This window comes from Trachinotus anak, unplaced genomic scaffold (genome assembly GCF_046630095.1).
Source record: "Trachinotus anak isolate AG129_WGS33_773 ecotype Australia unplaced genomic scaffold, CSIRO_AGI_Tana_v1 ptg000021l, whole genome shotgun sequence".
NCBI classification, from domain to species: Eukaryota; Metazoa; Chordata; class Actinopteri; order Carangiformes; family Carangidae; genus Trachinotus; species Trachinotus anak.
In genome coordinates this window covers 17108830-17135631 of record NW_027273872.1, presented here as the reverse complement: position 1 = coordinate 17135631, position 26802 = coordinate 17108830, and the positions used below count along the sequence as shown (strand labels likewise).

The window sequence follows — 26802 nt, the reverse complement described above, 5'->3', positions numbered from 1 at the left end:
ACATACGCTATACGTATAAAATGCTGATTTTTTTTTTTTTTTTTTTTTTTGCTCAAGCGTGGGTGTTTGTAGTTCTGTCGCTGACCTCTGAAGGACTACAACTCCCAGGCTGGAGGAGGGGCCCTTCACGTCGGGCGCAAGAGCCTCGCACCGCAGCAGCAGCAGCAGCAGCTGGTGCAGCCGAGGAGGCGACTTTGTTACCGCGGAGCCACCGGAGAGGAAACGGCTTGAGCGAAATCTCTCGGAGGAAAGTGGCAACAGTTTGTGGGGGAAACGACTCGACCCAAACGCTTCTTTGCCGGGATTTGGCGGTGGCAGCTGTTTCGCGAACTTGTCTGGAGGATTTCAACTTTGTGTTTCGGCCGAGAAAAAGGAAAAAAAAGAGAGGTCTTTCTTAAAGTTGAGCCGAAGAGTTGTTCTCTCATTCAGGATGTCGGACTGAGACAAAGGGGTCTGGGGGGCATTCCCGTCGGAGCGGTGAGTGGCGCATGTAATAACCACCCAGATGGAAAGTTTACCGGGTTGCCGTCCTGTAGGAGGCATGGACCGCGTTTGTGTCTGGCTTTATCACAGTGTGCCGCTTTTATTTTGAACCGAGGCGGCTGTCTGCGGGCTCGGCGGACAGTTAACTTGTGTAGCCTCTGTGTGTGTTTGGCCGCTGACTCGTGGTGTGGACGCGTTGCAGATGATGGCCAAAGTGTGGGGTTGGTTTGTAATCTGTCTTTTCAGCAAGCAGCCGAACCGAAAGTAGCATTGGCGAAAGGCTGCTTTGATTCATTTGACCTGTAGTGTGGTCGAGCGGGGCATTTAACTGAGCCATTTAAATTCCCGAGCAGAGAAAATGGCCTATGCAGGAGGAGAGACCTGTGCTGTGGGATTAGCAAGATGTTCAAAAACTTTACCAAAACCATGAGATTGCCCCCCGAAATGGACTGTTTTTAATAACAGCCTAGCCCTAATGGACAGTGCAAACAGGAGCCTCGAGTTGATCAAATCTTTAAAAGCGGATTTATAGAATAACTTTAATTCAGCTTGATACTCTGTTATATTTAATGGTAAACAGCCTGTTGTAAAACTATACCCATTGTGGTTATCCCCACCTTTCTCAGCCCAGCATCCCACTCTGCTGAAGAGTTTGAACTTTTCTCTGTCTCAGCAGGTAAAACTTGATTCTTGAAGCCCCCTCTGGATGGGAAAGATGGAGAGGGAGTTGCAATGGTGGAAAGGACAGCTAGCTGCGGATATCCATCAGTCCCTCCGTATCAAGGTGAGTCTATCATCGTTGCTGGTTTTGATAGGAAACTTATGGTTTTTGTTGACGGCATGAGCCAAACTTGTTTTCACTGTGTCTGTGTTAAGATTTACATGAAGAAACAGTAGTTTATTGTCTGTACAGCTTTGCCATCAGCTAACTACAACCTGCAAATCTCAGTGTTTTGTACTATGTATGATATTACTTTATACCTAAAACAATAGACACACGAGTAAAGCTAAATAACCAGTTGATGAATCAATTAATTTAAGCTGCAGTGATCCAGCTCTAATTAACTACAGTTGACTGCAGTTAGTCTTTTCTTGAGGTAAATTAAATATCTTTGTATTTTGTACTGTTGATTGGACAAAGCAAGACGTTTGTAAGGCCGTCACTCAAAATGTGATGGTCATTTTAACTGAGAAAGTAACTGGTTCATAATTAGTTGATAGTGAAAATAATTGTTAATTGGATTACAAATAGTGCAGTTACAGTCAGTTGAGCAAGAGAAAATTAAATGAAATTGTGAATGACGTTTTCACTTAAAAAAAATAAACAAGACAGTCAAAACAGTCTGAACAAGCAGGCATGTGTTGATTATTCCACATATACTGCACGATGTATTGAAAGTTGGGAGGAAAATATAATTACACAGTCCTGTTGTCTATTTAAACACGATCTAAATTAGATTACATGGAGGAGTTCAGGCTCATTAATTGAGAATGTCTTAATTAACCTCGAAGCGCGATCATATTTCATCCCACGTGTCACTTTAATGGAGACATCTGTCACTTGACTGGCATCTTCGAGCTGAGGCTCTTCTGCCAGTTCCACACTGAGGGAGATGAATACAGATCAGGTTTGAGACATCAGGTGCTTCGATGTGTGAGCGGTTATATCTGTATAGGTGGGGAATGAGGACTGTAGTGAATCTGATATTTGTGAGACTTACAATGAGTCAGTCGCTTACACACAGTTTGATTCAGTTCGTTCGTGCTGGGCAGTGTCTGACTCAGAGTGAGCTGTCAATTAGACTGAAAATCCGTACGCAGAGCAGGAAACTAAACAACACACCCACTCTTTTCTTGTGTACTATAATGAAAGAGAGAGATGCTATCAGTCTAATGTTAGGTTTTGATCTCCTTATATCAGCATTTTTGGTTTAATCCCAAGCAACAGGCTCACCACCGTATACGCTGTATAATGTACTGCTCTCATCGTAAATGCTAGATTTGGTGAGTTGAGAAACGCTTGAGACTAATTTTAATAGAAATAGGATCATTTTATTTAGGCACCTGAATCACACAACATACTGTACATTTGTCTCACAATAGACTATAATAAAACGTGATGTGTTTTGATATACAGTCACTCTGCTAGGCTTTTATGAGTTTTTTTCAATTTCTTGATGGATATTTTTGATAGTGTAAGATGTGATGTGAAAAGATAAGTCCTTATGGTGACAGGAGAGTGTCTTGTTTTTGCACTAAAGACTGAAATATTTGAGTTAATGGACTTCATTTAAAAAAAAAAAAAAAAAAAAAAAAAAAAGATAGATGCCATAATATGCTCTTATGTAGAAACATATCATAGTCAATTAATCGGTTGGCTGATTGACAGAAAATTGGGATAGGGCAAGACACGTTTATTTGTGTCTATTAACAACAAGGCTAAGCTATAAAAGCAACATGATACAATATAAAAAGAGAAATGGGATTTTAATAGAGCGAAATAACATAAAAGATAAAAAGAAGATTTAATGGAATATGATAGCTCTAGTCATATGCAGTCAATTTGAGTCCACGATTAATCAAGTCAATTGTCAATACAAACATTTACTTTTTCCTGCTTCTCAAATGTGAAAATTGGCTTATTTTCTCTTCACCATCATGTATTGAATACCTTTGATCCATTAGTCAGGCAGAAATGTGAAGCGTCACCGTGGGCTCTATGAAATTGTGATCGGTATTTTCATGCTTTCTCTGTCATTTTTTGGACTAAACAATTAATGTAAGGAAGAAAAGAAAAAAAACCACAGATAAAGCTTATATTTTCTAATTTTAATATTTTTTCAAAACTGTTTAAATGTATGCTATTCAGACACTTATGATGAGTAGAGGTGTATGTTTTCGGAAATGGATGAGCTGAAGTGCAGTAAAATTAAAGGTGAAGTCGGTGTCAGAGCTGTTTGTAGAGAGGCCTTCACACAGTGTTCACATTTCCTGCATGGCGCCTGCTCCCCCACAGTCTCATCCAGCCTTAATGACGTTTGCTGCCGTGATAATGCCCTGATGTGGGAGATAGTGGTGGTGTGTAGCATGTGGCAAATTATCAGACATGCAAATCAGGCAGAGGCAGCTGTGGAATCCTTAATTATGGTGCGGGTCCCCCACAAAGGCACCTCTCCACCCACCCACCCCCTGGAGCCCCTCCAGACTCCAACAGCCCCCTCCTCCCGCTGCCCTTGTACCCCCAGACAGACAGATGGACCAGAGGCAGAATCTGAAGCAGTGGGAGGAGAGGAGAGTTTGAGGAGGATTGGGTGGTGTGGTCGGTTGTGGCATTGGGGGTGGAGCTGCTATATGTGGATTTGGGAGGGCGGGAGGTGTTACTGTTTATTTTTGGATTCAATTCAAATGTCAGTCTGAGCATCATTGTTGTCTTAGTTGTGCTCAAAATAAATAGTTGACAGTTTGCGTAAACCTGACAGTGTTTGTAGTTTTGCCCTCACATTGAAATTTTAAAGTATTAACTGTAGCATGTGTTTCTCTGTTAGGAAACGCTGAGCTTTAAACCAATATTGGGAGTTTTAGAGCCATGCCTAAAGGCAGGGATGTTCCTAAACTACAGCCCTAACATGATGTGGATATTTTCTGCATTTCTCCTCTAATTTAAGGACCCCTCCCTGTTTGATCTTAAGGAGATTAATTCAGCAAGCCTCAATCTCTTATTAAATCCAAATGAAAAGCCCTTGTTTTTACTCAGATTCACAAAGAGCGAAAAACATGTTTAAAAACAAAAACATTTTCTGGTATAAGCAGCTTAAATACTGAGAAAGTAACTGCAGAGTAAGTTTGTACATCCATTGCCAAATGTGTTTTTTTGTGTGTTACTCCGGGGCAGATTTTGAAACTGGAGCCTTGTGCTCTCCTGTTTTCTGGAGCTGATTGGGAAGATACCCGGGGCTGATTCAATGCTAATGCCCCCGAGTATCTTCCTTCCACTTTGAAACACATGCAGCTAATTGAACATGAATAGGAGATGTGGTAGGGGTGAAACCTAATCCTATCTACCACTCAACCTCCATGCCCCCCCCCCCCCAGCACACACACCACCACCACCCTCAGACCCCTGCAATGACCCAAATTAGCGCCAGTTCTCTAAAGCGTTGGTGAATTAAATGAAATTGAAATGAGGCTGAAGTATAATCAAGATTTTTGTGTTAAATGGAGTTTTATTCTTGATATGAGTATTTCAGACCCACAGCAGCTCTCCTCACAGCAGTAAAACCCAGTCAGCAGGAGACATGCGTGGCTCACTATTATTATGCATATTCTTTACAACCCCTGTGTTTCTTCACCACTGCTTCCTGCCCACCCAGTTCTTCCCAACCCCCCTCCCATGAGTTACGTCCCCTCTCATCCCTCTTCTCTTCTCCCTCCCTAGGAGCTGAAGTTACCGGTTTACCGGGCCCACTCTCCACAGATTGGCATGCGACGGTACTTTGCAGACTTGTTGGCCATCCTCAGTAATCGCTACCAGCTATGTCCAACAGCACGTCACCTGGCCGTCTACCTGCTGGACTTGTTCATGGACCACTATGATGTGGCCGTCAAGCAGCTCTATGTGATTGCTCTCTCCTGTCTGCTCCTAGCTAGTAAGTCTATGAACAGCCTTCCAGCTTCTTCCCTTTACCCATCTCCATGTTTATTTTATGTTTTTGGTAGTTTTTGCTTGACAGGGACATTCATGACTAATTGCTAATTTTTCCTCATTAGACTCTTTACATTGATGATTTGCATTCTTGATTTCTTAAATCTAAACTTAAATATGGCGCTGAGGCAGTTTAACTAAGATTAGATTTGTGTTTTCATTTTGAAGAACATCTTGACTTAACCTGTAATTTCTCAAGCAATGCTGCAATGTAAATATTCTGAGGTAACAAAGATAATGTGGCTATGATTCATACACAGCTGACACAAGGCCTGTAACAAGGCTAGTTTGAGTCATGCGTCAGAGACCATGATGTTTTTCTCTTCTAGCTACAGTTTTCAGATTGATATGATGGCCTGTAATGACAGTTTACTGTTAGCTGTGATTTTGGCTTGAAAAATCCCAAGGTTGTCATTGTGGTAGGATGACTGTACCATTGTTTTAGGAGAAACTGTTGGGGATTATGCTTGTGTCTGCAGAACTTAATCTATGTCTTTTGATCCTGGCTGTAATAACATGTCTAAGGCTGCTGCTGTTTCTCTAGTCCTATGCAGTCCATCTGAGATTAACTAGTTTCCCTACCAAGGCCAAAATGTCCTCTACTCAAAGATGTTTTTTTTTTGTTAGTTTTTTTTTTGTACTCTGTCATTGAAATTGTGGTTTGTTGCAGAGCCCAACCCACCTACAATTCCCATACAAATCCATTTTGTCCTCAGGTTAATTTTTTTAAATGGAACTTCCCTCTTTGATCTCCCTATGTTTTTAAACCTCCACTGTCAAAAACACACCAGTGTGCCACACCACTGCCCTGAATGTCAGGCTCCTTCATTGCAACCAACATGGTCACTGTAATTGGTCACTGTATTTGCTAAAAGTTAGAGTTGTCAGGTGTTACTGAGTCTTTTTAAAATAAATTAAACTGTAAATGTATGACCGTTTCTAAGCTTCACATTTTCAGTAGTGAATGGGCTTGGTGCTGAGTGCCACTGACAGGACAGGAAGTCACAAAATATTGAGAGATGGGGAAAAGGAATTGTTGGTCTTTTCATGTGATCTGTTGTCTAGAGATATAGAAAACCATCAGTCTTGTCTAAAAGCACTTTGCAGATATAAAGCAATGAAGTTTAAGTCCTGAGTATCTCGACTTCCTTAGACCAACGGTTTGGTTGATATTATTCTTTGTTGCTTTTCCAAAGCTGTCAGTGTTTCTGTAGAAGTGAGTGAAGTGATGATTTAGCCCAGGAACCAGTAACAACATGTGAAATATAAAGATGTTTCTTTGTGTGTGTGCTTCGTGTAGAGCAGGTGTGCTAATCATTTTGCTCCTGCTGATCCACGGCGCAGGTTGTGTGGTAGTTATTAGTGTCTCTGTGTCTGTCTGATGATTAACAGACAGAGGTTCTGTACATTAATGCAGCCCTTGGCATCATGGGTAATTAGACTAATGATAACGTGAAAGTGGGAGTCTGGAACAGGGCCCGCTCACTTGGGAGGGCTCAGCGTATGTGTAGTTGCACACAGGCCATCTTTGCAATCAGAGTTAGTCTCTGTGGTGGGATAAATTTGAATATGAGACTTGAAAGAGGTTTTATTTAAAAGCCATCTCATGAGAATCCAAGAATAGTTTTGAGAGTTTGCTCATTGAGTGATATAAATATTTTCAGTCCAACCTGGACAGAGGTTCGTCTTCTCCTTTGTAATAGATTAATCAGCTTTTTTATTGAATCTTTTGATTTGTGACTGTTAGTCAGGCTCCCTCCTCTTTGCTTTCCTGCCCTTGACTCCTTCAGGACTCTAGGGAGTCTCTGCCATGATTGATGAAGGCTTGAAAGGGTGTTTGATTCAAAGTTGTCTTTGGTTTTTATCTGTCCTGAGGTGCTTTGGAATCTGGCCTAGTTATTGAACGGCCTCCCCAGGTCCCTTTGCCTGCCTTTGACAGGCACATACATTGTCTTTCTTCAAATATTTCTGGCTTCCGTACTCGGTTAATTAATCTCTACCTCTTTTGTGCCTCTCAGCAGACACTGCTTAATCCTGTTACTCCATTGTGTGTGTGTTTTTGTGGATGCTTGTGTTTGTTCATGGATGAGCTGTTTTTCATTTGCAGGAGTAAGATTATGGCCAGTTTTTTAAACCCACAGGGACTGAGTGTTATTGACTCTTGGGCACTTATTTAGAGACCTCACTTCATTCCAGAGAAGCCAATTACTCAAAGAAACCCAAATCCTGCAAATTTAACGCCCACTTCAGTTAAGACTGTTCATATATACACTGCATATTTCCATTTGAAAATCATCAAAATCATTCTGCAAGCTTTCTAAAAGTTTCTATTGTTTTAAATTCCATGAAGTCATGCAGTGATCACATCAGTCTTCCTGACAGATCTCGCTCCCTGAAGTCTTCATACTGCAGCTATTTGTTATGGTAAATTACATTGCGAATGTGTCTCCGCTGCCACAAGAATCCTATGGATTTTTCTTGTTGTTGCCACGCTTTATGTATTTTGTGAAGTTTGTTAACTGGTTCTTGATTATGACCAATTAGATGCTCTTGTGATCTATTTTTTGTGATGCCACTGCAGTGACTTATTGTTGATGCTTTGTTTCACTTATTTTGTTCAGTGAGCCTGTTTCACTGAAGAGACCCTAAAACAAATTAAAGCGCATCCTGTGAAATGCACTAGAAGCTTAGTCAATACACGGTGCGCTTACATAGGCCTTGGAGCCCGGGGGTGGGGAGGAACTGTGCGCTGAGGGGCACCTGCCATATGCTCCCCGAGTCAGGCCTCAAACAAAAGCCCGTCAATGCAGGCAGGACAGCCAGCCAGACGCTTCCCAGAGAGGGGGAGGGGAGCAGATACTGGGGGGGTGGAGGTTGTGTGTGCAGCCGTGTGTTTGTGTGTTCATGGTAGAGACTTGCTGTAAGCTAACATTGCTAAATGAGGAAATGGTTGCTGTGGCAACCTTGCGATAAACCTATGGATTTTTTTCTCCTGATCACCCTAATTAAGATCCACATTCAAGTCTAATCCATTTCCTATTGAAAGGGCGGTGCATTACTGCCACACAGCCACTTCACTGACTGGGTTCTGGTGGTGTCCTTTTACCTTTAGCTGCCGGCTGTGTTTCCTCTTCATTCTCTCACCTTGTCAGGAACAGGCAGAGTGAGCCAGTCCTGGGACAGGGCGGCCAGTAAAAGCAGCTCCACATCCCTGGGGGGTTGGGAAATGAGTGGAGCGATACTTCAAAGGCAGGTTGGCTGCTGATGTTAAACAGGGTGGAAAGGGAGGGAGAAGAGGTGGCCTGCAAAATGGGACATATTAGAACTGAACCACCCAGCAGGGTGCCCTGAAATGTAGATTAATAGGGAGCCCACTTCCTCCTTTATCCCCCTCTCAGTGGTTTGACAATAATTCTGATGGAACTGTTGTGATGTCGGGGACTCGTAATTAATGAAATTATGTAGAGATGTATCGATGGGTGTGAAAATGTCAGTATTATTCATTATTATCAGATGCACTCGTTAATCTTTTTGTTAATTTGAGAGCTGTTGTGTAATTACAATGCACTAACTCTAGTACACATGTCAGAATTAAGTCCTGTTCTGTGTTCTGTTGTGTAAGGCCTGGGGCTCTGTTTGCCCACACACTCCCTGTGCCACCATCAGCCATACAGCAAGGCATTTTATACTCTCAGTATACTCCCCCCAAGAACACAAACACACACATACACACACATACACAGAGGGCCGGGCTTCTAGGATTCTCCCTGGTCACCCAGGCATTAGTATCAGGGGTCAAGGGTCTTCTCAGGCCTACAATGTGTGAGCCGCCAGGGCCAGAGGTGGCAACATGGAGATTCTGTGATGGAGCTGTGACCAATTTCACACTCCCAGTGAAAGATGAACCAGCAAATAAAAGGAGTTTAAAGAGCAGAGGAAATTCCTCCATGGCTGTCAAGTTAAAAAGAAAAAGCAGGAGAGAATGAGGAAGAAAGATTGCCTTAAAAGTGTTTTTTTTTCTTCATAAATCTACATTGGCATCTTTATCAATATTAAATGATAATATAAACACTGTTTGAAAAACACATTCACACATGTTCCATCTTTCATACATCTTTTTGAAGGATTCATTTGTAGCTCTGTTACAATGTCCCAGTTTTGGGATTGTATTATGTTAATTTACCCAATTTTTCTTGTTATGTTTCACCAAATATCTGTGACTTTTCATCATATTTTCAGAGAAACCTCAGAGATAATTTACTCCACAACTTGTAAGAAAGTAATATTTATTGTAGCACTTGACAAAGTGCTTTAAAGTCTTATTTCCTAAACACACAATTATTTTCTGACATTTCTAAAACATATGTGAGTGCTCTACTCTCTCTCTCCAACAGATCTGACGCCTGTGTGAATGTTTACTTTTCATGGTTTATGGAGATTTAATGGGCATATTTATGTTTCTGTAAAACAATCAAAATTGTCTGAAAACACAGAACAGATTTTCGTTTCTTTGGTAGTGGGTGAAATGAACTAGTATTACACGATGTTGGAAAAATGGGGAGCGACAGAAACTCTGTGCTCTTGCTTTCTGTGTGAGAATACAGCTCTCAGGTTTCCTAACAGCCCCTATCACTGTAAACCCCTCCCCACCCCCACCTTTTCCCCAAACAGCACACCTGGGAGGAAGCTGCATCCCAGCCTTACCTCTCCCTAACCCCTGACCTGTAACCTCTCACTGTTTACTTGACCTTTTTTCATCATCGCCCTCACCTGTGGGTACTGTGAGAAAGAGTAGGTGCCGTGTAGTTGCAGTGTATGGAAAGGTAACTGGTGTAGATAAAAAGGAAGGCAGTTTTTTCCCCCTTCATCACTGTGTCTCTTCACTGCTTGCTGACTTCAGATAGGATCATTGAGCTGCCTGCATTCCAGGTAGGCTGAACTCACAGGGGAGGAATGCACCGTCTCTCTCAGGCCACATTCAGACTGACAACAGCAAAAGAGTCAAAGGGGCTGGGATGGTGTTTGCATGTTGCTACAGGGTATCGGGTATAATCTGTTAAAGAGTGTTGTATAACTTTTAGGACTGAATAGTATTGCTTACCAAAACTGAAATTAGCACATGAGATGAAACATTTAGTTTCGACAGCAATTCTGGTAATAAATAAAATTTGGCCCCAGCACCCCCCCCCCCACTTTAGTCCTATGTACCTCCTCTCCTACTGTGCCGACTCATTGAAATGAATGAGACCACTGTATTGTGATACAGGCTGCGATGTGCGCAGGAGTCAGATCTTTTTGCAGGAAGTGGAACTGGTTTGTGGCTCAGCCTCATACTGTACTTCTTTAGGTTCCTCTGAAGTTGCTTTGTTTTTCATTTTCAAAAGCTGTTGGGCGTCCCATGTCTCTCACGTGCCTGGTCACCCACAGTAGAGAACCAAGAGAGTAATCACAGAGCACAATGAGGAGATTGACTTGCACTGTGTCTCTCTTAAGATCAAAGAGGCTGGAGTTGTGTGGAGATTGGGGGCATTGGTGGCTTTTTATGGCAGCGTCTGTGTGGACATAGCAGTCTAGTAGCAGACAGAGCCCTGATCCAGAGGATATGAGGGTGAGAGAATGGGGCAAGTGTGGACTGGGCCGTGGAACAAGCCCTTGTTGGTGTAAACAGCCCTGTTTCACTGTGCTTCCTGTTCTGCTGGAGAGACGCCATTACTGCCTCCTTGCTAATTACCCCTCTGGCTTGTTGGGTTGCAGATCCCCCACTGCCCTCCCCTCATGCTCTCTCAACCATTCCCTCTCTCTTCCTCTCTCCTGCCATGCTTAATGGCAGGTCGCAACATTAGTGGTAAAACTCACACTTGGTAGGAAGATGCCTCGCTCACTGAGACGTGAGCATAAAGAGGTAAAAGGGTCCATCAAAGACCCCCACAATAGCTGTGCAATGTCAGACAGTCATTGCTTGAAGGATCCACTTCTAACTGCAGCTAGGAAAAGTCAATAAAGCCCCTATTTCTAATGTTTGGTTGCCATGGTTTTAGATTAGAGGCCAAGATTTACCCCAACAGAGGGTTGTTGTTATTCCCAGCTGGATTTCTATGTTCACAAAGGCGATACATAACTTTTTAATCCTAGCCTGTTGATATAAAACCAAGTAATTCTACAACAGCCACTGAGTGACACTTTAGGTAGGTGCTTATTTTCATGTTTTATGTTGGTTAGTTTATATAAGGTTTATTTTCCCTGTCATTATTTTTTTTTTTTACTTTCAGTATCTTTGAAAGGCCATTACAATCCAGCACATGGTGGGACTCATGCTAACCACACTTTCCATAAAGGTGATGAATCAAGAGTAATTCTGGGTAGAATTAGACAAATCACAGAGCAACAGCTCTACAAAGCAGCTTGGCCAGTATATAGGTCAATATTAGATTTTTGCAGAAAAATTAGTATCTGCATGTATGTTGCCTGATATATAATAAGTTTGCTTTACTACTAAGTTCACTTTACTATATTGTCATACATTATCTGCTTATACACCAGCCCCCACCTTATTTAACTGGTTGTCAAGTTGTATTAAAAAAGAAAACAAACATATGTCCATATATTGTAATATATTATTGTTTCCTCAAAAATTCAGCAATTGTCAAACTATAGTTTTGAGAATGATTCAGTTCAGTTGCGAGTCTACAATGTGCCCCCACATCTTTCTACTTAAAGCCGTGTGTTGTCAAGGCACATGCTTTAGAGCAAAGCCTGTATCAGTGTAACCTGACACCCACCTCCTCGCCCTCATTCTTGAAGTTTGAGCAGAGGCCTGCTGGACCCATGGATTAAAAGCAGAATCACCCCTCTTCATTGGCCACATGGACCCCTGAGGCCTCGGGGCTGTTGCTATGGAAAAGGAGTATGTCTTGGGATGGGGAGGGGGCTCACTATAATGGTACTGCTGTAATGTCTGCAAGACTCTGGAGCAAGTGAGAGGGTCAGAAATATGAGGGATCGAAGTGACTTGGTTTTTTCGTAGAAAGTGTTAGGCTTGTATAATCCACAGTAAGTGCCCCACACTCTGTAAGCCTATAGTAATGCTTCCCTAGGCTTGTTAGTGTAATGGCTTAGCTTTATGGCCAGATGTTCAGTAATAGTCAACTTAACTGCCAGTGCTTAGCAGGCACTTGTTAGGGTCTGTGGAAGCTGGAGTAAGGCTCTATAGAGCCGATCATAAACCTGCTGCATGTGGCTACAGATAATAACATTTATTGTAAAAAAGAAATAAAGCAATGAATGACCCTTGTTTTGCAAAGATCCGTCATCGTCAACCCAGATCAAAATGACTGAACTTAGCTTTTCTGCAGAGATGTTGTGTTTTGTAAAAGTGGAACATGTTTTTTTTTGCCTTTGAATGTTGAATGCAGGTATTGTGAGCCTTCAACTAATTTACTCTACAGGGAACTGTCTGATTTGCTCATTTACTTAATTGTTAATAAGTGAGATGTGTGGTGCTGTGATTTCTAGAATGCATCTTACCAATAAATTAGCTGCAATTAATGATCACTTATTATTATTATTATTATTGTTATTATTGTGAACAATTAATCTCTCAATTGTTAATCATTAGGTCATTAAATCTCAGGATACTGAAAGATTTCACAATTTCCCAAACAATTAATGAATTATTAATAATTATTCATGACTGATACTGATTATTTTTTTGTTGCTCAACTAATCAATTCATTGTTTTCGATCTACATTCATGTGGTTATTTTCCAAAATCTTGATCTGAAAGAGCAAAACAAAAATACTTTTTACTTAGGGCTTCTAACCCATGATATGACCACATCCAGGATCCAAACACAGTATGTCAGCTGCTGTGCTCACCCTGCACACCAAGTCCAGTACAGACAAAGCATGCATGTAGAACTTATCATCTCATAAACTATTAAACATGGCTCTGCAGAATGAACTGAACCAACACTAAAATCTGCCGTATCTGTTTGTTTCTTTCCAGGTAAATTTGAGGAGAAAGAGGACCGGGTTCCCAAACTGGAGCAGCTGAACTCTCTGGGTTTTATGTGCAGCCTGAACCTGGTTCTGAACAAGAAGGATCTGATCAAAATGGAGCTTCTGCTGCTGGAGACCTTTGGCTGGAATCTGTGCATGCCCACACCCGCCCACTTCATTGACTACTACCTCCATGCCTCGGTGCAGGAGGGTGACCTATACAACGGCTGGCCCCTGTCCTCCCTCTCCAAGACCAAGGCTTTCATGGACAAATATACTCACTACTTTCTGGAGGTCTCGCTGCAAGGTGGGTTTAGAGGGGGAGGTGAAATAGACTTTGCTTTGTTTGTTTAATGTGCATTTGTACGTTAGTTGATTTGAACATGGTGTGAGTTTGATCAAGAATTGATGAAACTCTTGTGTCTGGGTTCTTCTAGATCATGCCTTCCTGAGTTTCCGACCATCTCAGGTTGCTGCTGCGTGTGTGGCAGCGTCTCGCATTTGCCTTCAGATTTCCCCAAGCTGGACAACCGCTCTACACCTGCTGACAGGCTACACCTGGGACCACCTCACTCAGTGCATTGAACTTATGCTGCTGTAAGAGACACAAGGCACACAAACACACACACACATACACACACACACACACACCAGTATAGAAAAAATAAAAACTGAAAGCCAGGCAGGCAGATGAGCCACTTAAAGCATAGTGGGAAACTGAAGATAGAGGACATCAAGGCCCTTATCTATCTGTACTTTTGTTGCCATGGTTTTGGATAATAAGATGCCTGTTGCTTTAACCAGTAGAAGCTTATAATGTCGTGTGCAATAATGGTGTGTAATTTAACAGCTGTAATTAAGTTGCACATTTCTTGGTCAGTGGGTGGCAGTGTGTGTTTGTTTGTCTGCATCTATGTAAGTATAATTGTTTGCACGTGTTCAGACTAATTGCGTGGGAGTAACAAGGGTTGCTTTAGACTGATCCGTGCTCTGGTTAATGGATTTGTTTGAGTACCCGTTTTTCTGCGTAGATCTTTCCTTGAACTTGTCACACACTTTGCTTTCTTATGACAATACAACATGAGCTTAGTTCTTATTCACCACTAAATTTCCTACATATTTGTATCTTTACTTTTCATCTTTTCGAGGTCATAGTGACTGAAGTATGTGTTCCTTGCTCCTTCACAGTGCTCATGACAACGATGTCAAGGAGGCCAACAAGACCAAATCCACTCCTCCTCACCGACCGTCCTCCCTGCAGTCTCAGCCCCAGACCTCTCACCTCTCTCCAGTGTCAACCATCCAGAGACCAGCCTCCTCCTCCTCCTCCTCTTCCTCCACACCACAGCTGCTCTTTCAGCCTGATGGCTTCCCACACCTTACCCAGCATTCCCCATCCCTGTCCCAGTTGCAAGCGCTAGCTGACTCCCAGGCTCTGGGGCCTGTGGTAAACATGTCTCAGGACTTCTTTCAGAGCCACAGGATGGGTCTTCTAACTGGCGCTCCCTCCTTAACTCCTGGGGGTGGGTTTCCCTCCTACCCGAGCCTGACCTCTGGTCTTCAGCCAGGGGCTCGTGCGCTGCCACTCCAGGGTCCAATTTCTGTGCAGATGGCCCTTGCCGGAGAGCCGCGACACTGTCTGAGTATGGCCTACAGTGGGGGCTACCTGGGGGCTCATCACACCTTCACAGCTGGCTGCTTTGACAGGTGACGCCAGGAGACGGAGAGGGATCACAAACCCCCACGGGAGCGCACTACTATGCTTCCATCCCAGCTCCCTACCCTTAAACATCCACTTACAGACCTCCTCTCTCTCTCCGTCGGCACCGCAACACCTTCATCATGTCCAACTCCCCCGTCCCTCTCACAGAGACGCCTCAAACGCAAGCAGAGGTCCAAAGGCAAGACAGACCCAGTGGAAGTCATCACACTGACGTGACAAATGCTCCACTGACTCTATTGAAATACTGAGGCATTGCAAAAATGTAATTGCCATATTCTGAACTGATTTTTATAAATCTGTGTTATTATGAGACTGTCATCACTGTGAATGAGATGAAAGCAGCAGTGTGATCTAACACCACCTCATTCAGTGCCTGGTCTCAGTTGTGTGATAGCTGAGCCATTTTTAGAAGTGCACAGAACACAAAGTATGTGTGATAAGGATATCTTGCTGCTTGACTTTTTTTTTTTAATTTCTTATCCCAAAAATGAACAAATTGGCTGGTATTGTTTCCTGAGCCACCATTTGACAGATAGAAGAAACAGACTCGTTGCAGACTTGGCAAGAAACAAGAAGGCTTTGGTAAAATTTTTGGTTGTGTGTCCTTATTGTCAGTGCACATTGATCTAACACCTGTAAGCTCTGTCAGAGCTGAAGGGCCCCTCTGGGAATTCCTCACCACATAAGACCTCAGAGGCGACGAAGAATTCATAGTTTTGTGTGCAGCAGGTGAAGTCCGCAGCTCGAACATGCCTGCGGTGTTTCGTATTTTTCCTCGTTCCTCTTCTCCCTTGTCCTTATCATCTCTTCTCTCCCACCTCCAAAGTCGAGCCATGTGGCAGAGCCGTCAAAACACCCAGGTGAAAATGTGGCTCTCGTGAAGCTGCAGGCTTTGTCATAACTAAAGTTTTCATTTCTCCAGCATCCACCACTCAAAGAATTGAACACAAACTGATGTGACTGGACCAGTGTGGGGAAGGAGACGTGGATGTTGGTTGTGTATTGTACATATGAATTGCTGCTGCCTTCTAATGAACTGTTGGTTCTGTGTCTGTGTTAATGACTCCAATGTTTACATGAACCACTAAGTATCAGGGACTAGAACAAGATTACTTGAATATGATGCCATTGAAACATGCCATAGCTTTTATTTATGATGACTCATTTTTTTCTTGTTCTTGATTTTGTTTTTGTTTTTTTAATTCATTTTGTTTGATGTAGTGTAGCTTTTTTTTATATTAACTTAGAAGTTAGTTTTCTTTGTACCTGTTTATAGAAACTGTATATTCAGGCTCAGGTTTAAGGCTGAAACTAGCAGCCTTCTCATTATTCTGTGCTATTATGCTTTAAAGTGGATGCTAATGCAGCATCTGTGGGGTCTGAAATGCTCCCCTCCTTCATCACTGGACCATACTTTGCTTACAACTCAGTAACTGAATGCACAAAACAGTCTGTTTGCATCGCAGTGGAACAACCTCATGGACACTGGTTTCACACACAACCATCTGTAGCCAGTCGTCTGTAATTGCTTCCAAGATTTCTAAAACTGCAATCCCCCACTTCCTGTTTAAGTATAAACACATCCAGATTCCCAGTGCCAGTTGCCATGGTGATACCTTATATGACCATGGACCACAACTTCTTAGATGTTGTTGACCCCAATGTGACTGAAATAGGGCTGCAACTAATCATTGTTTTCATTGACCATGAATCTGCCGATCATTATCTTGATTAAATGTGTCTTTTATAACATTTCTGAAAGTAGTGAAACACACCCATTATTACCAATTCAAATATCTTACCTGACACCACCAGCAGTCTAAAAACGCAAAAAGATATTAAATTAATTATCATATTTGACAAAGAAGAGAGTGTAATTTTCACATCTGAGAGGCTGGAACTACAAAATGTTTTGCATTTTTGCCTGAAAATTATCATTTTGAACAATATTTGATACATTTTCTGTCAACAAATCCATTAATCATTCCAGCTGTAGACTGAATTAAAACCAATGCCTGCTCAGTGCAGTGGGAAATTTTGAGCTTGTTCTGGTCGAAAAAATTATGAATAACTTGGATATAACAGTTGCAGTTTCTTACACAAACATTAGACTTCCCCTAGTTTAAATATCCTGACTTTACATTTCAAACCTTTTGCCATGGAAAACAGGACATCTTACTATGTCACTGCCTTGTCCTCAGCAGCTGTGAACCTCAAATTCATAGTCAGACACGTGCATCTCTCAGATAATACTCCATGAAACCTTCTGAATACTGCAACACACAGACTGATAATCATGGTTCAGCAGGTCTTTAACAGTTGGACATGTTTGTTTTTCCACCACTGAAAAGGACATACTAATGTATTTTTCAGTGATCTGAGCTAAGATACTATGCTTTTGCTTTGTTAACCGTTATGTACAGTTTTGTTTTTTTTATACATTCCCTTTGTTTTCATTGTATTTTTAGTTCAAGTGATTCTCTTGTTGAATGCTATTGGTGGTTAGAGTTCAACTTGCTCTTTTTCTCATAATTCATGAGCAACTTCTCACAGAGGTGTCAAAGGTGCAATATGTTGTTTTGTTTTTTTCTGTTTAAACTGACCACAGCCATCACTGTCTCGTGTACACCACTGGTTCATCTTTTTGTAACTTATTTTGGATAATTGTGTGATTTGACTTGCTGTAGCTTGGTTTCCTCTAGAGGGCAGTGGGCTCTGAACACAATGAATATGTTGCATATTGCAGCCACTTCCTTTGAGTGATAGATATTACTGAATGCTTTTTGTTTTTTTAGCTAGAGGTTTACTGTGCATTTTTCCATCTTGTGAAAGGTGCTGATGTCACTCACACCAAACAACACTTGTCTAATGTGATAGTAATGAAATGACACCACAAACTTTCAATTAATATTTTTATATTATTTTGTACCAATCTGTAGTCTCGCTTTATGTGACACTGAATGATAAAAGGAATTCTTTTATCAAAATGTGCCATGGGAAAATAAACACACAAGTGAACTGAGTTTCTGGGGTGTGTGTTTCTTCTGAGGAAGCATGACTGAGGTGCCTGCAGCTTTTAGGGAAATGATGTTTCCCGCTGCACAGCTCCAGTTTGTTCAGAAGGAGGACCAAGCAGCAGCTCCAGAGATGAACCCAGCAGATATTTGCAATCAATCCCCCGGCTGTAAGCACATGCTAAGGTAACTACTGTAACTACTGTAACTCATCCCTCATTCCCACTCTCATAACCATCGCTGGCATATTTCAACCATCTGTAAAAATGTTTCAGCCTTCAGACAAAAAGTTATTATTCAGCTTTTGAGAAACAACTTCAGTTTCTCTTCTGCACTGCCTGCACAGCTCAATAAGGGCTTTCTCTGTTTTATAGCATGTTGATATATAGAAACATATTCAGTGATGGGCCCCTCTCTCACACACAAGACATTATATTCTTGTATAATTCTTGCAAATAGACCGCCCTCCGTGTTTTAGACACAGCACAGTGACTCTTAGAAACTGCTGAGCCTTAGCTCTGTTCTCTCCAATGTAGTAGAATATTTCTGCCATCATGAAACTGAAGAATTCTTTGGTACTTTTTTCCTGAGTTGGAAATCAGTAGTGTAACCACACGCAAATGCCCAATCATATCAGCTCACAGATCTTTAATTACCAATGAGTTGAATAAAAAAATGACTTAAAACACAATGTTCCTCCACATAAGCCAGATCAAAATGTAATTAACTTGGCGTAAAGATTAAAGAGTGATCAGCATTTTGCAGTTCCCTCATGCACACAATTAACATGATTTGTGTTTTTTGAAGGGGATTCTGCAAGACCTCTAATGTTCATTGGCCCATCTGTAAAGAGAGGTGGGGGGGTGGGGTGGAGAGAGGGGGAGGCAGGGCAGTCAGGGCTGTCAGTTTGATAATGGATCATTCTCACAGCCTCCTGTAAGCTTTTGTGTGCTGTTTGCTTCCTTAAAATGTGTCCTCAAGGAAGAATTTGGAAAAGTACTGAGTGAATGGGGGTGCAGTGTGGGCTGCACAATTTATGTTTGGGTTGGGGGTCTCAGTACATGTGCTTTAAACTTACAACATCAGGGCACTCATAACAGGACTGCTGAGCATAAATCAATATATAAACAGGTAAAAGCTTTCATTTATTTTCAGTAATTACTTTAGCACATGGTTTGTATTTTCTTTTAACTGGTTTGTGCTATTTTTTTAAGATTTTGTTTGTTTGTTTGGGAATATGTACCATTAAAACACAATATTGACTGACATGAATATGGTCTTAAGGTGCGTCCTGCTTTCTAACCTCATCTTTTGCTTCTGTGTATTAGATCTGTGTCGAAAATCTAGTTTCAAGTCCGTTATTATTTCAGTTTTGTGCTTACGTGGCCCTAATTTAAGTTTGATCAAATGACCACTCAGCAAACATGGGACCAGGATGTATCCCAGCCAAGAAAACATGTACCAAATACACAAAGGGTTGAAGGAATGGGAGTTTAAAATGAGCCCAGCCACTTATTTTTTGTCCTCGGGCTCCATAACAGGTTTATTCAGCCATGCTTTCACATAATTTCCTTACATCCATAAAATGTAAAAGTTGATATGCTAACCACATCAATTTCATTATCATTATCAATCATCACAGGTTTTATTTTATCCACCCCCTCTTGTATTCAGTGATTCAAAAATAAAAGCAGGCTAATGATTATCATCTTTGAAAAAGTCCAGTCTGTATCATGGAAATTCTTCCCCAGAAGAACACACGATAGAAAATGCCACCATCCTTCCTTGTGATGTGTGATGTCACACATTTAAAAAGCACAACTCCATGACCAGAAACCTCGAACATTTTATATTCCCTTTGCTAAAAGTAGAGACCCATTCACTTTAAGCAGTGTAATAGATAAAGAAGGGATATGTTGAGGTGTTGTATGGAGGAAGGAGGATGCCTCTTAGTGGTGACAATGGAGAAGTGCAGTTTTTCCCTGCAGGTCCTCTGCAGGAGCAGACAATGGAAAACCTGCACACCTCAGTAATGTGGAAAGTACATGTAACATTTGTGAATTTGACTGAGCGAGAGATACTTCTCTCTCACGTCAGTATCCACAGTGATATGTCCATATCAAAGGAGGGTTTTCTCATTGAGGATAATCTTGTCAGTCTGTTAGTTAATGACCCCAGTAACTGTACACTGTAAATGATTTGAAGCCTGTGCTGTCTTGGGATTTTATTTGAAAGAAAGGACAGGATCAACAGTAGAAGTTATCAGTATTAAATAATTCTACTATTTCACATTTACATAATCTTGGATCTCTCAAATGCTCATGTAAAACACTTGTTAGCTTGAGCCATTTCCGTTCACTCAATCATTTTCTTCATATTGTTTAATTTCTTCACTTTAATTGCTGAAAAATATGATATACATATAAATACGATAAAAATATGATAGACTTCTTACAATGTACTGCAGTGTTTGTAATCCATTGCACCACCATCACAAAACTGACTAAATAATCAAAAAGTGAACACCAACATGACACAAACTCAACAAACAATATGTTTCACAGTGGTAGTTTTTCTCGCAGGGCCTGTGGGACTGTTATGGTTTGCACAGGTGTTTATTTTATGTTCCTGACACCAGAAAAACTCCTAAGGCACAGATAACATTAATCAAATGTCTATTAAAATATGTTCTAGCACCTAGGCCGGGCTGAGGCCCAGCCCTGCTCGGCTCCTGTGCCCGCAGCAATTCATTTTTACTTGTTAATTCTGACAAATGGCCAACATCTCCAGCAGACATTTGTTTTAATATAGTTTATTTGCATTTAAAGAAAAAGACAAAGCTGCATTGAGAAGAAGCATGATATACTTGTCTGGCATTATGGAACTGATTTTTGGAGCTCACTAATTCATTCGCTCTGGTAGATGCTGAGTAGATTTTATTGCAGTGTCAATCTCAGTCCCAGTTTCTGTTTCACTAAAATTTTGGGATGCTTGAACACTGTGAACACACACGGTGTCTACCTACAGCATTTGGTCCTTGGATGGCAACGTGCTTCAGTATTATAGTAACACAGGCAGGATTGTGCAGACCTATAAAGAAGAAGCGCAAACTTAACTTCACAAATACACCCTTCAGACAGACTGATGTATTTACACTCTGTGGCTTGACAGTGTTGACTTTCAGGGAGTGTGCAATGATAACTAAAGGCTTGAGAAAGACTTGGCCTCTTCATTTTGATGATCCCTTACTGAATGAATTTCTGTGGATCCTTTGTTTAATTAATTAATGTATAAGAGTATGTTAGATTATGATATGTAGAAGATTATTTTGCAATATTCTGCATCTGCACCAAAAGTGCCATAAGACAGATGACTGTTAAAGGAAGTGTTTGAAATTTGGGAAATAAGTTTCGCTTAAGCTTTGCCTTCTTGCAGAAGGTTATATGAGAAGAATGACATCACTCACAACAGGGTAAACAGCTAACCCTGTCCAAAGGTGACAAAGTCCATTCATCCATCTTATATCTTGTTTAATTGTAATTTTTTATTTGTGCAAAAACTACTTGTCATTCTAATCCTCTGATTTCCTTGAGTTGTCTGATAATTTTTGAGGCTGACGTAATATTGTGCCACAGAACAGTCTTGAGGAATACAGTGCATCTGGAAAGTATTCACAGCGCTTCACTTTTTCCACATTTTGTTATGTTACAGCCTTACTCCAAAATGGATTAAACTCATTTTTTACCTCAAAATTCTACACACAATACGCCATAATGACAAGGTGAAAAAAGTTTGCTTGAAATTTTTGCAAATTTATTAAAAATAAAAAAACAAAAATATAACATGTACATAAGTATTCACAGCCTTTGCTCAATACTTTGTTGAAGCACCTTTGGCAGCAATTACAGCCTCAAGTCTTTTTGAGTATGATGCTACAAACTTGGCACACCTGTTTTTGGGCAGTTTCTCCCATTCTTCTTTGCAGAACCTCTCGAGCTTCATCAGGTTGGATGGGGAGTGTCGGTGCACAGCCATTTTCAGATCTCTCCAGAGATGTTCAATCAGGTTCAAGTCTGGGCTCTGGTCGGGCCACTCAAGGACATTCACAGAGTTGTCCTGAAGCCACTCCTTTGTTATCTTGGCTGTGTGCTTAGGGTCATTGTCCTGTTGGAAGATGAACCTTCGCCCCAGTCTGAGGTCCAGAGCGCTCTGGAGCAGGTTATCATCAAGGATGTCTCTGTACATTGCTGCATTCATCTTTCCCTCGACCCTGACTAGTCTCCCAGTTCCTGCTGCCGAAAAACATCCCCACAGCATAATGCTGCCACCACCATGCTTCACTGTAGGGATGGTACTGGCCAGGTGATGAGCGGTGCCTGGTTTCCTCCAGTCATGACGCTTGGCATTCAGGCCAAAGAGTTCAATCTTTGTGTCATCAGACCAGAGAATTTTGTTTCTCATGGTCAGAATGACCATCCGGTTTGTGGTCACCTCCCTGACTAAGGCCCTTCTGCCCTGATCGCTCAGATTGGCTGGGCGGCCAGCTCTAGGAAGAGTCCCGGTGGTTCCAAACTTCTTCCATTTAGGGATGATGGAGGCCACTGTGCTCACTGGGACCTTCAATGCTGCAGAAATGTTTCTGTACCCTTCCCCAGATCTGTGCCTCAATACAATCCTGTCTCGGAGGTCTACAGACAGTTCCTTGGACTTCATGGCTTGGTTTGTGCTCTGACATGCACTGTCAACTATGGGACCTTATATAGACAGGTGTGTGCCTTTCCAAATCATGTCCAATCAACTGAATTTACCACTGGTGGACTCCAATCAAGTTGTAGAAACATCTGAAGGATGATCAGTGGAAACAGGAAGCACCTGAGCTCAATTTTGAGTGTCATGGCAAAGGCTGTGAATACTTATGTACATGTGATTTTTTTTTTTTTTTTTTTTAGAAAATATATTTGCAACAATTTCAAGCAAACTTTTTTCACTTTGTCATTATGGGGTATTGTGTGTATAATTTTGAGGTAAAATGGACTAAGGCTGTAACATAACAAAATGTGGAAAAAGTGAAGCGCTGTGAATACTTTCCAGATGCACTGTATGTTAGTGTTCAAATGCAAGACAAAAAAATGTTAATGTTCTGAAAGTTTGGTAATGGGTAAACCTACATGTAAATGGATATGGAAAACATGCTGCTCTTAATTTTCTAGCTGCTTGCCAGGAAAAACAATACAGACCAACAGTTAGAGACACATTTCTTTAAACATTTCAGGTAATTTGGATAAAGTGGTGAAAAACAGATATTGGCCCCACCCAAAAAATTTGCATGAAAGGAAAAGAACAAAAAACCATATAAAAAGGTCCCAGTTGCTGATTGAGTTCAGTTCCACTGTCAGCAGGCGACAGCAGAGTGTTTGCTCCGTCATGGCTTTTACAGGGAAATATGTGCTGGAGAGCCGGGAGAACTACGAGGAATTCTTGAAGGCTCTTGGTGAGAGAGAGCTGTGCTTACTTGCATTAATACATTTATAAGATGTACTGTATTAAAATGTGTTAAGCGCTGTTACTGATGTCTGATTTTCTCTGTAGGAATTAAATACCTCAAAGACCCCAACAATGATGAAATTATAACAGATATCTATCAGAATGACAACTTCAGGTTGACTAAATTTTTGATGGACAAAACCTGGAACAACACATTTCGCATTGGGAAGGAGACAGAACTGGAAACTCTGGATGGGGAGACATTCAAGGTCATTTCACATTTATTTTACTTACACAATGTTTTAAGATATTTTAAATATTCGAACACTGACTTTTTTCCCACTATGGTTTGATCATCAGTTTTTTTTTTTTAATTTTCAGACCACTGTCACTCTGGATGGAGGTAAACTCAAGATTACGTTCCCCAAATACATTTACACTGCGGAGGTGGTCGGAGACAAGCTTGTCGAGGTGAGCATGTATAACTTAACACTGGTGTAGTGGTGAATGTGTGAGACAGATGTGATGGAGCCTCCAGCTTTCTGAAACATCTTTATCTCTCTTTTTAGGTCAACACCACGGATGGCGTTACTAACAAGATGATTAGCAAGAAGATGAAATGAACTGGTTCATTTCAGGAGACCTGAAAAATTGAACTTCCGATAATAAATCATTTATATCAAGCATTCATGCATCTCTTTGTGTGAATTCCTTAGTTTTTTTTCAACCACACAATATTATAAAGAGCTCATTCTGCAGAAATGTGTTTCCTTCACTTCTTTTACTTTAGCCCTGCTGTGAATGCAGCCACCAGAGGCCATGCTGTTTGTAGTTTGAATCAATCAATCAATAGTAACGTTCTTCTGCAGTCACTAAAGGGCTAAAAACAGAGAAAAATAATGATGATATTATTATAATAATGACAAAGAATGTTTTTGCTCATTTTAACTATTATGGCATATAAAGCATGTTTGAAAGTTTTTTTCTTTTTATGTCAGTAAGACATTTTGGCATTTTGAATCCTTTTTCTTTTTGTCTTTTTGTCAAACTACCTGAATCAGTATTGCAATCTAAACCACATATGGGAAGAACAATGTAATTACATTCACATTCTCCTTTAAAACTGCCAAATAAGTAGAAAAACTGAAGAAAACAGTTGTACACAGTACACAGACAGATGTATCATTAATGCAATATCAATGGGTTAAAACAAGTAAATAAAAAATTCACTTCTGCTCAGAAGAACAGGTTTTTATCTATGTCATTTTTATTGGATCAAACATGAAAACGGTTGCAGGTGAATTAGTTCATCCATGTAGAAATACAGTACATAGCGTAGCCTAGCTTGCTCCTCTGAAGATGGTCAAGTTATTGTTCTTGCTTCAGTACCTGGGGGAAGCATTTTCACCTCTCTTCCATTGAAGCATGTTGAGTCTCGCAGCATTAGATCCGCTTGCTGACTCTCTTGAAAGTCACACCCTTCTCTCCTGGAGTTATGCAATTCTGAAGAACATGGTGTGGAAAATGAAAATGTAACAAACTGCCACTGATATTTAGGTTACCAGTGTTATATTAGGTATTATGGGGTAACTTCTCTCACCATTATAAGCTTATCTTCAATGATCTCTGCTGTGAAGTGGTACTGAGGAAATTGTATTGAAATCCTGCCGCCTTCCATAGTGACAGGGGCCTGAAGGTCACAAGGACGAAAGGTCACAGAGGGAAATGTGTAGAAATGTGTAGTGAGTTTAATTACATGAAAGCTTTACGACAAGTTGCGGCTGATTTCCTGGTGCCTGTTATGAACCCACCTTGAATTTGGAGCCCATCATTGTCGCCAGCTCACATTCCTGGCCAACGGTGAACTTATTGGACCAGGTCCAGTTGGGGATGGTCTGTGTCCAGGTGAAGCTGTTCCCATCCTGTAGAACCTCTGTTACCACTTTGTGGTCTGTCTTGGCATTGATAAGCCCTGTAACAGAGCAGGTGAAATTCCAAATAAAGAAATTCAACAAAGTTTAAATGAATGACAGCTCACATTTATCCATGTGTGGCTTAAAAGAAAAATCCTAATACCAATTGCTTCCAGAAACGCCTCATAGTTCTCCTGACTCTCCAGCTCATATTTCCCAGTGAAAGCCATGATGGTGAAAGAAAGGAGTTAAGGAAGGAGTTTAATAAAAAAGAGGGGAGTGGCCTTTTTTGAATGGCTGCCAAACCTGCCTCTTCCTTTCCTATCACACATACTGTACTTCACCATGTGTCGCCCCCATGTGCATCAGAAATGTCAGACAATTTGTCACATTGTGTTAAGCTACAGTATTCTAATGTGGAAAAAATCCCAGGTATTTTTCTATTCCTTGTAGTATCAGGTTTTTCCAGGACTTCTGTGATGTGTTTGGTTTGCAGGTTTGGGCATGTTTGGTGTCGTAAAAGTCTCAGAACATAAAATAAAGGTTGTCTACCGACACCCTTTAGTAGAGTTCATGTTGGTATTTTCCGCTTTTTGCAATCTTTTCTGTCTATCTCTGAGGTTCAGCGCTGAATACCAACTTTAAATGAGGAAATAACCATCCATGCTGACGTTAGCAGCTGTAGGTAGGGTATTTAATAAACTGCCTGAATTAACTGACCACAGACCAAAACTATATGAGTAGCAAACAAACCTCAACCAGTACACCATCACCACCAGTGTTAAATTACAGTATGTGCTTGAGCCATTGAGTTCTCCTTTCTGTCAGTCTTGCATAGGGCTGCAACTTCTGATTATCATCATCATCATCATTGGGTATTCTGCTGATTATTTTCATGATTAATCTGTTATTTGATCTCTGGGATAATCTAGTCCAGATTTGACAGGTCTGAGTGTAAGCTAGTGGTTTTTGATCTGGACCTGGTCTACATGAGCAAAATGAGTGAAATGTCCCTTTTTTTTTTGCACTGTCACAAACAAAATAAAAACAGAGTTAAAGCTTTACTACCTTAAATGTCTAACACATTATCATAACAGTAAGAGGTGCAACTTAACTTGTATGGGCTTGCAGCAGTGTCCCGGATGTGGCCTGTGGAACAAGGTGGGCGTTGTGAAGTGGGTCGGTGTTGTGCCGAGTTCTGCCTGCCCGCCGAGGAATCCATGCCCATGCACAGCTGATCTACGTTGATATTATAATAATTTCTCAGGCAAAACACTGAAAACAATGCAAAGTTCTTTGTCGGTTTTATAGCCTAAATGATATTTTATCCGAGGTCTTGATCATCTGAACATTTTATGAAGGAGAGCTCTTTTCTGCTCTTGACATTTTTGGTCAACATGTCAGAGCGTTATAGAAGATTATTCTTATTAACTCAGATTTATTTGATGTGTCCTTTCTGATAAGTGGCGGATACACTGCTGATTA

At 41.1% G+C, this 26802-nt stretch overlaps 3 protein-coding genes across 5 annotated transcripts; 2 read left to right on the top strand and 1 right to left on the bottom strand.

Annotated features, from left to right (window-relative positions):
* Positions 1 to 149: 149 nt before the first annotated feature.
* ccnjl (cyclin J-like) lies at positions 150 to 17928 on the top strand. 3 transcript variants are annotated; one of them, XM_071457276.1, is made up of 6 exons: positions 150 to 477; positions 1160 to 1267; positions 4919 to 5129; positions 13191 to 13490; positions 13621 to 13780; positions 14372 to 17928. In XM_071457276.1, exons 2-6 carry the CDS (start codon positions 1190 to 1192, stop codon positions 14892 to 14894), a joined length of 1272 nt encoding a protein of 423 aa, XP_071313377.1. In that variant the 5' UTR covers positions 150 to 477; positions 1160 to 1189; the 3' UTR covers positions 14895 to 17928. The 3 variants fall into 3 exon arrangements, with proteins under 3 accessions (XP_071313377.1, XP_071313375.1, XP_071313376.1); XM_071457274.1 differs by having other exon boundaries at positions 1157 to 1267; XM_071457275.1 differs by having other exon boundaries at positions 150 to 704.
* Positions 17929 to 23261: 5333 nt separating this feature from the next.
* LOC139606172 (gastrotropin-like) lies at positions 23262 to 24090 on the top strand. Its single transcript, XM_071458205.1, has 4 exons — positions 23262 to 23411; positions 23510 to 23673; positions 23786 to 23875; positions 23974 to 24090. Exons 1-4 carry the CDS (start codon positions 23345 to 23347, stop codon positions 24025 to 24027), a joined length of 375 nt encoding a protein of 124 aa, XP_071314306.1. The 5' UTR covers positions 23262 to 23344; the 3' UTR covers positions 24028 to 24090.
* A 559-nt stretch (positions 24091 to 24649) lies between these two features.
* Positions 24650 to 25638, bottom strand: LOC139606171 (gastrotropin-like). The gene is made up of 4 exons (XM_071458204.1): positions 25481 to 25638; positions 25216 to 25376; positions 25005 to 25094; positions 24650 to 24907 (listed from the first exon to the last, which is right to left on the bottom strand). The coding sequence occupies exons 1-4, from the start codon at positions 25545 to 25547 to the stop codon at positions 24848 to 24850; spliced, it is 378 nt and encodes a 125-aa protein (XP_071314305.1). The 5' UTR covers positions 25548 to 25638; the 3' UTR covers positions 24650 to 24847.
* Between the last annotated feature and the right edge of the window lie 1164 nt (positions 25639 to 26802).

Bases quoted from the DNA above. Each gene is read 5' to 3' on its own strand.
- ccnjl (XM_071457276.1), top strand. From the start codon at position 1,190: ATGGGAAAGATGGAGAGGGAGTTGCAATGGTGGAAAGGACAGCTAGCT. The intron at 1,268-4,918 runs GTGAGTCTATCA...CTCCCTCCCTAG, and splicing joins ATCAGTCCCTCCGTATCAAG to GAGCTGAAGTTACCGGTTTA. The intron at 5,130-13,190 runs GTAAGTCTATGA...GTTTCTTTCCAG, and splicing joins CTCCTGTCTGCTCCTAGCTA to GTAAATTTGAGGAGAAAGAG.
- LOC139606172 (XM_071458205.1), top strand. From the start codon at position 23,345: ATGGCTTTTACAGGGAAATATGTGCTGGAGAGCCGGGAGAACTACGAG. The intron at 23,412-23,509 runs GTGAGAGAGAGC...TTTTCTCTGTAG, and splicing joins GGAATTCTTGAAGGCTCTTG to GAATTAAATACCTCAAAGAC. The intron at 23,674-23,785 runs GTCATTTCACAT...TTTAATTTTCAG, and splicing joins TGGATGGGGAGACATTCAAG to ACCACTGTCACTCTGGATGG.
- LOC139606171 (XM_071458204.1), bottom strand. From the start codon at position 25,547: ATGGCTTTCACTGGGAAATATGAGCTGGAGAGTCAGGAGAACTATGAG. The intron at 25,095-25,215 runs GTGGGTTCATAA...TGTGACCTTCAG, and splicing joins TGATGGGCTCCAAATTCAAG to GCCCCTGTCACTATGGAAGG. The intron at 24,908-25,004 runs GTGAGAGAAGTT...CATGTTCTTCAG, and splicing joins TTGAAGATAAGCTTATAATG to AATTGCATAACTCCAGGAGA.